We start from the raw sequence: 14466 nt of genomic DNA on the forward strand, positions 1-14466 counted from the left end.
TGTGTCTGCGTGGGTTTCCTCCAGGTGCTCCGGTTTCCTCCTACGCTCTGAAAGATATGCTAGTTAGGTGCATTGGCCATGCTAAATTCCCCCTCAGTGTACCCAAACAGGTGCTGGAGTGTGGCAACTAGGGGATTTTCACAGTAACTTCATTGCAGTGTTAATGTAAGCCTACTTGTGACACTGATAAATAAATTTTAAACTTAATTGAGGATTTATTGGAGACAAGTTGCAGTCACTTCTCTAAAATGTATCAATCGTCAATTGAGCACATAGAATTCATACAGGACAGAAGGAGGCCATTCAGCCCATCGAGTCTGCACCTACAACAATCCCACCCAGGCCCCGTTACCCCACTAAACCCCCTGACATTAAAGGACAAGTTATCATGGCCAATCAACCTAATCTGCATCTTTGGACTGTGGGAAGAAACTGCAGAACCCAGAAGAAATCCATGCAGACACAAGTGGTGGAATTTTACCGCACGCCCGCCCCGATTCCGACTCGCAGAGTGGCATTTTCCGTTGGCCTCAGGCAGGCGAGGCAGTAAAATTCCAGCAGGTGGGGAGCATGCAAACTCCACATAGACAGTCACCCGAGGCCAGAACTGAATCCAGGATCCTGCAATAGTGAGGCAGCAGTGCTAACCACTGTGCCACCATGTCACAACATAACAGCGTATTCTCATTTAGCTCATTAAGCTCAGGAGATAATTATAGAAATGTACCTACAATAAAAATTGCCATCGGATTTGTACAGAACGTTTCAAAAAAATTCCCAGAGATTATGTTTGACTTGAATACTTCCAGCCAATGTTCAACCTTACCTGGAAAATCATTTGCAAACAGTGTGAACGACCTGTCACAAACACTCATTCCTCCCTCTGTTGTGATAATATGATAGCTAATCAGTACTCAAACACAAAGGGATGTGGTTGGTGACGTGAACTTTACAGTCTGGGGCAACCAGTGCAGGAACACATTTTAGCTTTGTGTTTTAGCTTGGTGAAATTAGTTTCTGAGGCTAAAGGAACTCAAGAGAGAAACTATTTTCCAATAGATGGAGCCTGGTACACCACAAAAGTAAGTGACAAGCATGATTTCTGTTCACATAAATGACAAGTGTATTTAATTTAAACTATTGATTTCAAGTGATCTTATTTCTGTTGGTCATTCCAAAAAAAAACTGCGTTAATGTGTCCACAATGGAAATTTTCTTACACTGAGAATGAAAACCAAATTTGGAACATTTTGTAAATGCTTTTCATCTGTGCTAATTATTTTTAAGTGACTTGCAACGTAAGGATGAAAATTTTATAGTTTTAATGGTCAAAGCAACATAACAATTTGGAAAGATGTTATTGGATTGTAACACAGGATATTATGGATGCACTCGTAATGTGATGGTAGATTCAAAATGTTCAGTTCTTTCCTTGAAGAAGTACAGAGTTTTATGTTATATAATTTCAATAATGCATGATAGAAGCGATGGGAAAGTATTTTCTGGTTCCAGAAGAAAAAATGCTGGAAAATCTCAGCAGGTCTGGCAGCATCTGTAAGGGGAGAAAATGTTTCGAGTCCAAATGACACTTTGTCAAAGCAAAAAATATTTCTAGTGTTTGGGGAGGGGGTGAGGGGGGTCCATTATTAAAGACAATAAGACTATAAGATGTAGGAGCAGAATGAGGCCATTCAGCCAGTCAAGTCTGCATTCAATCATGACTGATAAGTTTATCAACCCCATTCTCCCGTTCTTTTCCCCGTGACCCTTGATCCCTTTACCAATCATAAAGCTATCTACCTCTGTCTTAAATACATTCAATGACCCGACCTCCACAGCCTTTCCACAGATTCACCACCCTTTGGCTGAAGAAATTCCTCCTCATTTCAGTTCTAAAGGAATATCCCTATATTCTGAGGCTCTGCTATTATTTCCAAACACAAACTGTAATATAAAGCTGCTGATGGATCCAGATGATCCAGAAAATCCTTCCAATGGGAACGGCTGGAAGACTTTGACCAATATGTTTATAGCGAGATTCACAATTCTTTGAAAATCATTTTTCTCTTTCGAAATGTAACGTTAAAGCTGATAATTATGCAGGTAAATATTATTTTTATGCTTTAAGTATATGTTTTACACATACACACCACATATTTTTAAATGCAAATAGATCTATATATATAATATAATCCAAATGCCAAACACTCCCTATATCAACAAACACTTCCGTAAATTTTGGTTCTGAAGTTATGCAAATTTTCTTGATCTTTCTTTTTGATTCTCTGCCAAATGCTGAACAGGTTTCCAAAGAACTATTGTCTCTCGGGTAGCTTATTAAAGTCGCTATTGTAGCGGACGGGGTAATAATTCGGATTGGCCTTCCGAGAAACATTGACTCTGTCCTGTTCTTGCTCAGTATCACACTTATGTTCCTCCAGCAGTCATCCAAGGGCAGAAACACATGTCATCTTTGCTCCTCTCTACTCCATGATTAACTCAATCAAGTATGTTAACGTCATGTCAATTACATTGCTAAAGTTAATAGGACAATGTGATGGTATTAATTGTCTCTCAGCATATATAAATAGGGAATTTCCTCCCCACCTCCACCTTTTTGGATGGAATTCCACATTGGCCCTGCACCCCAACGTCTCCCTCAGAAAGTGCAATTCCACAATTTGTCCTTTGGAAGTTCCCTCTGTGCCATTCCATTTGGCATGGAGGGGTTTCCTGTGTGGCCTGCTGATGCACACACTCCATCTCCTTTCCTTCCTCCCTTGTAAGGACATGCCTTGCTGTTCCATTTTATCTCCAGTGGAGGGCTGTCTATGTGGGAGTCCCCTCTTCTTTCATCAGGGCCCTGGTGTGCAGCAATGCCATGCCAATCATAGATCAATATGGTTGGCAGACTCTCAGACCGGGCACTTTTTCTCTGGCCAAGAGGAGTGTGGGATACATGTTTATGTAGTTTACCTGAGTTTGCAGCCCTTTCTAGCTGCTTTAAGAGGCTGTTCCTCCATCTTTAGTTGCACTTTAACCCCATGCTGCTCACCTTTGGTCGCCTGTTGCAGAGGCAGGCTGTGAGAGGGGAGGATCTCCCCTGCTCCTGGGCCAGTCCAGATTTTTAAAAATTGGATTCAAATTCCTTTATCTGCTATGGTGGGATTTGAACCCAGATCCCCAGAACAAAAGCGGGGCTTCTGGTTTAATAGTCTAGCAATAATACAACTAGGCCATCGCCTCCCCTTTTCCATCAAAGTCTCCTCATTTTGGAAATTAGAAAGACATGTCAGCAGCTCCACAATGATTTTCTACCTTGTAGAACATTGTCTATAAAGGAATAAAATCATCGTGAAAAAGATTGATTATCTAATCCTGTGATGGATTTCTCCCTGACTGAGGGGAGAGATAGGGAGATGTATGTGAAGATATTACAGGCTGTTATTTGGGCTAACTGTTCTTTGCCTTGTCACTAATGTGTCTCTGTAAACAAAAGCATCCTCACATTGTGAATATATCCATGAATCAGAGTTTATGAATTCCCTTAATATTCTCATTTGCTTCAATAAGGTTCACGATTCACAGAAAGTACACACATTTTGCTTTTTTTTCCTGCAGGAAGAATGTATTTGCTGGAATTAAACTGAAAAAGAAGAAAAAGGGAGAAACAGGTTTATTCATCGCAAACAAAGGCGCATTAGGTAAGGCCTTGGTAAATAAATATCCATTAGTGATAATAAGCAATATAAATAGTCCACTAAAGGGATTAGATATGCCATTTAATGTGGAATTGGTTTGTGGTTGTTTGACTGATATTCTGTTAAATGTATTCTATTAAATCAATAGCAATCCTCCATTGTATGTAAATAAAGCCAAATACACTGAAAGAGCAATGTGCATGTGTGTCAGATGTCAGATAACTTGGGATATGGTAATAAAAAACGTCAGGAGAATTTCGAACGTGTTTCACAACGTTAGGTCACTTAGAATAATATTGGATTTATATAAAAACAAGCCATTCGGCCCAACTGATCCATGCTGGTATTTGCACCCCATGTGAGTTTCCTCCCATTCCTCTTCATCTCCCCTTATCTTCAGAGCTCTCTTTCTATTCCTTTAAGAATATAAGAATGAGTAGCAGGAGGAGGCAGTTCAGCCCTTCGAGCCTGCTCTGCCATTCAATATGATCATGGCTGATTGTGCCTCTGCCTCAACTCCACTTCCCTGCTCTTTCTCTATAACCCTTTAACACATTACTAATTAAAAATCTGTCTGTCTCTGCCTTACTGCACTGTGGGGTAGTGAATTCCACAGATTCACAACCCTTTGAGAGAAATAGTTTCTCCTCATCTGTTTTAAATCTCCTGCCTCTTATCCTAAAATATGACTTATCGTTCTAGACTGCGCCACAAGAGGAAACACCCACGTTTACTTTGTCAATCCTTTTATCATCCTATCCAACTCAATTAGATCGCCTCTCATTCTTCTAAACTCCAAGGAGTATAGGACTAAACTGCTCAGTCTCTTCATTAGACAAAAAATTGTGCGGAGGGTGTGGAGAGTCTGCAGAAGGATCTAGATAGGCTGGGCGAATGGGCCAGGAAATGGCAAATGGAATTTAATGTTGGCAAGTGTGAGGTGGTCCACTTTGGTAGGAAGAATGGTAGGAAGGACTGTTACTTACGTGGCGAAAAACTGCAGCAGGCGACGGTGCAGAGGGACCTCGGGGTCCTTGTGCATGAGTCGCAAAAACCCAGCCTGCAGGTGCAGCAGGTGGTCAGGAAGGCGAATGGGATGCTGGCCTTCATAGCGAGGGGGATTGAATATAAAAGTAGGGAGGTCTTGCTGCAGCTGTATAGGGCATTGGTGAGGCCGCAGCTGGAGTACTGTGTGCAGTTTTGGGCGCCGCACCTGCGCAAGGATATTTTGGCCTTGGAGGGAGTGCAGAGGAGGTTTACTAGGCTGATACCGGAGTTGAGGGGGTTGAGCTATGAGGAGAGGCTGAATAAACTGGGCTTGTACTCGTTAGAGTTTAGAAGAATGAGGGGAGATCTCATTGAGACGTATAAGATGATGAATGGGATGGATAGGATAGAGGTGGAAAGACTCTTCCCGCTCAAAAAAGACAGTAGGACTAGGGGGCACAGCCTCAAGATAAAGGGGGGGCGGTTCAGAACGGAGTTGAGGAGGAACTTCTTCACTCAAAGGGTGGTGAATCTCTGGAATTCTCTGCCCGTTGAAGTGGTGGAGGCTACCTCGCTAAATATTTTTAAGAAGCGGGTTGATGGGTTTTTGATAAGAGAGGGGATTAAGGGTTATGGGGAGAGGGCGGGAAAGTGGAACTGAGCCACGACAGATCAGCCATGATCTTATTGAATGGCGGGGCAGGCTCGAAGGGCCAGATGGCCTACTCCTGCTCCTATTTCTTATGTTTCTTATGTTTCTTATGTTTCATCTCTGGAATCAATCCAGTCAACCTCCTCTGAACCACCTCCAATGGAATTACATCCCTCCTCAAGTAAGGGGACTCCAGGTGCGGCCTCACTAATACTTTGTACAGTTGCAGCAACACTTCCCTATTTTTACACTCTATTTCTTTAGCAATAAATGCCAAAATTTCATTAACTCTCATGTTTATTTTGCTTCCCTTTAAATATTTCAATGCTGGTCTTTACACTACCCCATACAGTATCATAGAATCATTGGACCCTACAGTGCAGAAAGAGGCCCTTTGGCCCATGGAGTCTGCACTGAACATAATCCTACCCAGGCCCGACCCCCATATCATACCCACCAATCCCTCTAACCTACGCATCCCTGATCACTAAGGGGCAATTTCTTAGCATGGCCAATCAACCTAACCCGCACATCTTTGGACCCTGAAACTGGGAATCGTTGAGTTCCAGATTCTAACTATTGTCTGAGAAAGAAGTTCATTTAAGTTTTTTTATTGGATTTATTAGTGAACAAATGATGTATGAGGAGTGTCTGAGGACTCTGGTCTGTACTTGGAGTTTAAAAGAATGAAGGAGGATCTTATTGAAACTTACAGAATACTGAAAGGCCTGGATAGTGTGGACATTAGTTTCCATTAGTACGAGAGACTAGGATCTGAGGGCACAGCCTCAGAGTAAAGGGACGATTCTTTAGAACCAAGGTGAGGAGGACTTTCTTCAACCAGGTGGTGAATCTGTGGAATTCATTGCCACAGAATGCTGAGGAGGACAGGCCATTGCGAGTATTTAAGATAGAGATAGATAGGTTCTTGATTGGTAAGGGGATCAAAGGTTATGGAGAAAAGGTGGGAGAATGGGATGAGAAACTTATCAGCCACGATTGAATGGTGGAGCAGACTCAATGGGCTGAATGGCCTAATTTTGCTCCTATATCTTATTGTCTTATGTGTGGTCCTTAGATTTGGTCTGGCCCACAAATAGAAACACCATCTCTACGCATACCCTATCAAACCCTTCATCATCGGAAAGACCTCTTTCTGTTCATCTCTCAGCCTTTTTTTCTGTTCGTTCTTTCCTGAAGCATATCTTTCAGTTCTGGATTCATCCTTGTAAATCTCTTTTTTGGACCTTCTCCAGTGCTTTTGTAGAATGGAGATGAGAACCGTGTACATTACTTAAGTATGGCCTAACCAAGGTTTTCCTTAGCTTTAACATTACTTACCTGTGTTTCAATGGGGGTGGTCTTATGGCACAGTGGGTAGCACCCCTGAGCCTAATCGAGAAATTTTGGGTTTGAGTCCCACCCAAGGACTTGATGGCTAAGGACGATGCATTCATAACGTGGTCACACGGTGACTAATCTGCAAATCCTTCCAAACGTGCAAACAGTAGGAGTGGGAGAGAATCCTGGTCAGCCATATGATGGACAGAAATTGGAGCCTGTACCATCACTATCCATAACTTTTTACTGCAATATGCATGGAGAAATTGCATGTTCCTCAACATATTAGAATTGCTAAGTGAACTAAAGCATGTGCGCACCTACTTTTCAATTCTATCCCTCTTTATTTGCTTTTTCCAAATTCAGTTGCTACTTCTGGGAATTTGTGTATCTATCCCCCTAGATATCTTTTGCCTACTATTCCGTTTAGACTCTTATGACAGGATTTTCTGGCCACGCTCACCCTGAAACTGGAAAACCCCACCACCCTCTGGCTGAAGAAAGTCCTCCTCATCTTTCCATGGTCTGCCCTGCGCCCACTACGATACCCGTGGCAGATGGACTGAGAAAATTTGCACCTTATTCTCTGAGGAATATGAGATTTCCTGAGACACCGTGACAAGATACACCAGCTTACGCATCTATCTTGAAATACGTTTACCAATGATATATCCATTCCCTGTCTACACTTCCTGCTGCCTAGAAAAAGCAGTCAGCATAATTCAGGATCCCATGCACCCCGGACATTCTCTTTTCCACCTTCTTCCGTCAGGAAAAAGATACAAAAGTCTGAGGACACGTACCAACCGACTCAAGAACAGCTTCTTCCCTGCTGCCATCAGACTTTTGAATGGACCTACCTCGCATTAAGTTGATCTTTCTCTATACCCTAGCTACGACTGTAACATTACATCCTGCAGTCTCTCATTTCCTTCTCTATGAATGGTATGCTTTGTCTATATAGTGTGCAAGAAACAATACTTTTCAAGGTATGCTAATACATGTGACAATAATAAATCAAATCAAATCATTCTGCGAGTTATTCAGTAGAAGCATAGTTGAGGTAAGTAAAGAGGAATTTGCTGAGTGACACTAAGCTCGGGTTTCAAATCCAGAAGATTATGGGAAGAAGGAAAGACTAAACGAGTTGTAGAGTTCCACAGCTTTGAGTTCCTGGGAAGAAATGACTGCAGGAGGGACTCCAAGTTATCATAAAATTTTGGCAGCAACCAGTTTTGGGTACCTTACCCAGAGAGTGCTAATGGCTTCTCTTCAAATGACAGGTCAGAGGAGAATGGGAATGTTTTGGGCATTGTTATTAAGTTGTAGACACAGCGTTAAGGGCCCACACGTGTTTGTCTGACAACGTTCCTGGAAGCGATTGCAATCGGGAGGAGCAGTGGCTGGGTCTCCGAGTGTTATCACAAGGGATGCTAGGAGGTCGGGAAGGATCACAGTGAGGTTCCACTGTTAGCTGGGCCTCAGTGTGAAGGGGTTGGGTGGGACTAGGTGTTCAGGCTGGAGTCGGGGCCAGATTGAGGGTAAGGCCCAGAGTTTGGAGTCAGAATAAGGTCAGAGGTTTTAGGGTGGCAGTGATGACATTTAGTACAAACCCTTTTTAGATGCTCAGTGTTGGATTCCCGGGGGTCAATAGACACTGGTGGTGACTGCCTCAGGGGAAAGCCGAAATCGTAAGAGGGAGAATAATAGGCATTAGGCCCTAATTGATGGCCGTATGTCTGCTTCTGAGGTGGGTAAAGAATGCCTCTTATTTCATCCTTACTACAATGCAGCCGGCAGCAGAATTGAGTCTGCGCTGCTTTGACTGACGCTTTGCTGAAGTTCAAAGGCTCTGAATGATCCTCCAGCCTCGAAAGCCTGTCCTCCATCCTTAACTGAGTCACTCGGGGGGAAATCACAATAATAGAATCACTACAGTGCAGAGGGAGGCCATTCGGCCCATCTAATTTGCACTGACTTTCTGAGAGTGTCTTACCCAGGCTTTATCCCCGTAACCTCACATGTTTATCCTGCTAATCCCCATGGGATATTAAGGGACAATTTAATTACCACCAATCCACCTAACCTTTGTAGTGTGGGTGGAAACTGCAGCACCCAGAGAAAACCCATGTAGACACAGGGAGAACGTGCAAACTCCAATCACCCAAGGTTGGAATTGAACCCGGGTCTGTGAGGCAGTTGTGCCACCGTGACCATTTCCTGCACACTCCTGGTTTCTGAGGCCCATTTGAACCTGATGGCGGGGCCCTGAAGCCTGCTGGGAAATCCAGGCCCAGAGTGTCTGCATTATGGGAAATTATTAAAAAGGAGCAGAAATAGCGTGTGTTTCATGACCTCAGGACGTCCCAAGACACTTTGTCATTACCTATGCACTTTTAAAATAGAAACACGGCAACCAGTCGGCACACCCTGAAGCCTTCCAGGCAGCAATGTGACAATGACAAAGTAGTCTGTTGATTGAGAGAGAAGCATTGACCAAGACACTGAGAACGCCCCAGCACCTCTTCCAAATAGTACCATTGGTCCCTTCATCAATTTAATCTCTTGTCTGAAAGGTGGCAACTCTGACAGTACAGTGGCACAATGGCACGGTGGTTAGCACCGCTACCTCACAGTGCCAGGGATCCGGGTCCAGTTCCTGACTTGGGTCACTGTCTGAGCAGATTTGCACATTCTCCCCATGTCTGTGTGGATTTCGTCCCGGTGCTCCAGATTCCTCCCACTGTCCAAAAGATGTGCTGTTTAGGTGCATTGGCCATGCTAAATTCTCCCTCAGTGTACCCGAACAGGCACTGGAGTGTGGTGACTATGGGATTTTCACAGTAATTTCATTGTAGTGTTAACATAAGCCTACTTGTGACACTAATAAATAAACTTAACTTAAACTACAGCACTCCTTCAATACTGTACTGGAGTGTGAGGCTGGATTCATCTGTTCAGATGTTTGGAGTGGGACTACTATCTCAACCCTTTGATTCTAACGTGGCAAGAGTGGTACCATTAAGCCAGAGCTTGCTACTTTAAGTTTAGTTGCTTACACTAATACTTTAATTTGAACAGTGGGAGTCATTGCTGGGCACAGAAGCTAGTAAAAGGCATCTTTGGGACTGATATCAGGAGGAGATTTTTTATGCAGGGACTGACCAACATCTGACCATGAGATGGGATATACGACCCTGCAATTTAATTGCAAAAATAGGGTAGCTCTGGTCAGGTGTATTAAGAAAGGTTGGCAACGTTGTGGCACAGTGATTAGCACTGCTGCCTCACAGCGCCAGGGACCCAGGTTCGATTCCCTGCTTGGATCACTGTCTGTGTGGAGTTTGCACGTTCTCCCCGTGTCTGTACGGGTTTCCTCCGAGTGCTCTGGTTTCCTCCCACACTCCAAAGATATGTGCGTTTGGTGGATTGGCCATGATAAATTGTCCTTAAATGCCAGGGGGACTAACTGGGGTAAATGCATGGGGTTATGGGGATAGAGCCTGGGTGGGATTGTGGTCAGTGAAGACTCGATGGGCCGAATGGCCCCCTTCTGCACTGTAGGAATTCTATAGTTTCTAGGTCTTCCTCATCCATAATCACTTTTTGACCCGGTGTTTTCGACAGAATACAATGATCTGTGTGGTAAATTAATACAGGAAAAACTTCGCACTAAAGGTGGAATAATTACTTAATGTCCCATGATCTGTGTTATAGTTAGCAAACAAACAGGTTTCTCAACAGGCATATCAGCTGGCTCACATTGCCAACTTTGAAACAACTGACTCACCTGGGAAAGCGCCAACTACAAACCAACCTCACATCCCACAAGGTAAACAACTGATTTGGGCAGTTGTGTTGTGTGTGTGGCTTCTTCTGATTCGAGTGTTTGAATGAAAAGCAGAGTGCAGCAAGTTTGCTATTTTTGAACCATTGCATTCTGATAAGACAGAGCCGGAATCGTGATCTCTGGAAGCGTCGAAATGTCATCGGAGTTGTGTTTTATTTTTATCCATCTCATGTAGCACCTCATTACAATCTTTATTACAATCTTTATTACAATCACTACACAAGATAATCGAAGTGACATTCTCAAAGTATTTTACAATGGATTGTGTTAACAAATAGTCAATATTGCTGCTAGTAACACTGAAAGAAATTCTTTATTGGATAGTACAGTGGTTAACACTGCTGCCTCACAGCGCCAGGGACCTGGGTTCCATTCCCGGTTTGGGTCACTGTCTGTGTGGAATCTGCACACTCTCCCAATGTCTGCATGGGTTTCCCCCGGGTGCTCCGGTTTCCTCCCACTGTCCGAAAGATGTGCTGCTTTGGTGCATTGGCCATGGTAAATTCTCCCTCAGTGTGTCCAGACAGGTGCCGGAGTGTGGCCATGAGGGGATTTTCACAGTAACTTCATTGCACTGTTAATGTAAGCCTACTTATGACGATAATAAATAAACTTAAATTTGGTTCTTCTTTGCTTTCTTCTTGTCCTTCAGCTTCTTCCCTTCTCTCTCTCTATCTCCTCCTTTCTTTCTCCCTCTCTTCTCGCTTTTCGTTTTTCTCTTCCTTCCTTTCCTCTATATTTCTGTCTTACCTGCTCCATCTTCTCTTCTATTTCATCCTCCCTTGTTTCTCATCCCCTCTCTCCCTCTTTCTTCCATCCTTTTCTCCCTCTCTTCCGTTCCACTCCCTCTATTCCCCTACTTCTCCCTCCTGGGTTCTTTACAGTTCCTTCGTGCCTGCTGTGGCCTCTGTGAGTGGCCCTTGTATTTATACTTCAGACATTGCGAGCTTGAGTCCTACTCCAGGATTCCAGCATGAAAACCGAGGCTGACAGTCCATCGCAGCACTGAAGGAGTGCTACACTGTTGGAGACGCTGTTCAGATGCCATGTTGAAGCAAGGCTCACCCACCCCCTCAGGTGGATACACTATATTGAAGACGAGTTACCCCCAGTGGACTGGTCAATAATGTCACAATATGAACAGATTATCTGGTCGTCATCATATTGCTGTTTGTGGGATCTTTCTGTGCTCAGATTGACTCCTGCGTTCGCAATGTTTCAACAGAAGAGGGAGGCAGAATGGGAAAGTAGGAAAGAGATAGGAAACAAGAAAAGAGCTAAAGAATACTGAGTGAAAGGGTGCAAACTGGAAAAGGGGATAGAGAAGGAAAAAAAAAACACCCATGACTATACTCCAAAAGGCTTCAGTGGCTGTAAAGTAGTGCAAGGTACTATATAAATGCAAGTGTTTCTCCTCTTTCGTTCCTTCCTTTGTATCAACCTCTCTTTTCTTTCACTATTTATTTCTCTCATTCTCCCTCTTCTTCAGGTTTTGTTCTCAATTCTTCTCCCCGTTTCTGGTCGACTCCTATCTCTCTCTTATTTGTGGCCCCTTCTCTATCCTTTTTTTGTATTCTTTCACAAGGTGCGAGTGTTGCTGGCTAGACCAACATTTATTGCCCATCTCTAATTGCCCTTGAGAAGCTAGTGGGGAGCTGCTTTCTGGAATTGCTGCCGTCCAGGTGGTACACCCAAGTGCTGTTAGGGAGGAGATTTCCGGATTTTGACCCAGTGACAGTGAAGGAATTTCCAAGTCAAGACAATGTGTGGTTTAGAGGGCATCTGTAGATGGTGGTCATAGAATCATAGAATCCTACAGTGCAGAAGGAGGCCATTCAGCCCATCGAGCACTCACCGACAACAGTCCCACCCAGGCTCTATCCCCGGAATCCCATGCACTTACCCTAGCTAGACCCCCTGACACTAAGGGGTGATCTAGCATGGCCAATCCATCTTACCCACACATCTTTGGACTGTGGGAGGAAACTGGAGCACCCAGAGGAAACCCGCACAGACACGGGGAGAACGTGCAGACTCCTCACAGACAGGGACCCCAATCAGGAATCAAATGTGGGTCTCTGGTGGTGTGAAGTAGCAGCGCTAACCACTGTGCCACCATGCACCATGATGTTCCCATGCATCTATTGCCCTTGTTCATCTATGTGGTGGAGGTCATGTATTTAAAGGGCTGTTGAAGGGGGCTTGGTGAGTTGCTGCAGCGTATCTATAGATGGGATACACTGCTGCTACTGTTAGTTAGTGGTGGAAGGACTCAATGTTGTAGGTGTTGGTTGGCATGCCAATCAAGCAGATCCACATCCCATGGAGGGGATTCAGCGTTGGTAATGCCATTGAATGCCATGCGGAGATGATAGGGTTCTCTCTTGGTGGAGATGGTCATTGTCTGGCACAAATGTGACATGAATGTGACTTGTCACTTCTCAGCCCAAGACTGAATGTTGTCCAGGTCTTGGCTGCATGTGAACATCGACTGTTTCAGCTGGGCCTTTCTCGCTTCTCTGCTTCATTCCGTTACTATACTCTTTCTTTACATTTTCCAGTTATTTTCCCACAGTTTCTATATTTTTCTCTCTCTTCTAACACTGCACTCTCTCTTTCTCCCTCCTCCCACCCATTCTCTTAGTTTAATCCTCTTTCTCTTACCTCTGCCCTGTCCTTGTTTATTGAAGATTTGTAACGATAGGTGGGAGGCTGTTGAAATAATGAGTGAAAATAATGAGAGCAGACTCAGGCCAGAGAGTGAGAATCACTCTCTGAATCAGTCCACAGGGCTGTTTACAGCAGTAAGCCTCAATGCAATGTAATGACGATTTATTGTTTGTGAGCATTTCTCGATGTTGCTGGTACAATGGACTCAGTTCTTTTTGGTGATACTGTGAAACTGGAGATAGCAAACCAATAAGAGTGCACTGCCTGATAGGGTGTAGGAACAGAGTCAATAGGGGCTTTCAAAGGGGAATTGAATAGATACTTGGAAGAGAAAAAATTGCAAGGGGAGATATGAGGAAGGGGATGCCAAAAGACCTGGTGTAGTCTTGATGGACCACATCTAAGTGCATCCCCACAACCCCCTTGATCATAACTAGCATCGACCCTCCGCCCCACCCCCATCATTACTGGCATTGCCCACAGCCCCATTCCACTGCCCTGATCATCACTAGCAACAACCCACTTCAAAAGAACAAAGAACAGTACTGCACAGGAAACAGGCCCTTCGGCCCTCCAAGCCTGTGCCGTGCATTGGTCCAACTAGACCATTCGTTTGTATCCCTCCATTCCCACGCTGCTCATGTGTCTATCCAGGTAATTCTTAAACGATGCCAGCGTGTCTGCCTCCACCACCCTACTTGGTAGCGCATTCCAGGCCCCCACCACCCTCTGCATAAAAAACGTCCTTCTGATAACGGAGTTATACATCACCCCTCTCACCTTGAGCCTGTGACCCCTCATGATCGTCAACCCGAATCACAGCACCAACTCCCTCCATCATTGCCAGCATCGCTCCCCCTGTCCCCCTACTCCGATCATCACTGGCACCCCTCTCCGCCCTGATCATCATTGGCATCGCCCCCTCTCTGCATTCCCATCGTTGCCAGCATCGTTACCCTCCTCCATTGATAAACGTCGCCAATATCTCCATCCTTAACGGTGTTCGCTGCCCCCTCCCACCACAAATAACACCATGTGAGCCACCCCCCCCCCCCCCCCACCCAGGGCTTGCCCCTGGCAGTGCCACTGGTATAGGTTGGCACTAGATTGGCATTGCCAGGGTACTGCCTGGCCATGGTCTCTCACCCCACACCCTGGGGGCTGAAGTGACCTTTGGCTCTGCAGGGGGAATCACCATGACAGCTTCATGTCTGAGTAAACCTGCTGTAAGCCTTGTCAATGAGATGTCACATTGGTGAAGTATG

General features: G+C 44.6%; 1 protein-coding gene across 1 annotated transcript in view; it reads left to right on the forward strand.

The window, feature by feature from the left end:
• Positions 1 to 966: 966 nt before the first annotated feature.
• The window catches only part of fer1l6 (fer-1 like family member 6), a 150846-nt gene continuing 137346 nt past the window's right edge, over positions 967 to 14466 (forward strand). Inside the window, exons 1-2 of the mRNA XM_080194811.1 lie at positions 967 to 1082; positions 3622 to 3704. Coding sequence (XP_080050937.1) covers positions 1060 to 1082; positions 3622 to 3704 — 106 coding nt within the window. The 5' untranslated portion in view covers positions 967 to 1059. The remainder of the gene's footprint in view (positions 1083 to 3621; positions 3705 to 14466) is intronic.

This window comes from Carcharhinus amblyrhynchos, chromosome 8, assembly GCF_965287045.1.
Source record: "Carcharhinus amblyrhynchos chromosome 8, sCarAmb.v2.hapA, whole genome shotgun sequence".
Classification (NCBI taxonomy): domain Eukaryota; kingdom Metazoa; phylum Chordata; class Chondrichthyes; order Carcharhiniformes; family Carcharhinidae; genus Carcharhinus; species Carcharhinus amblyrhynchos.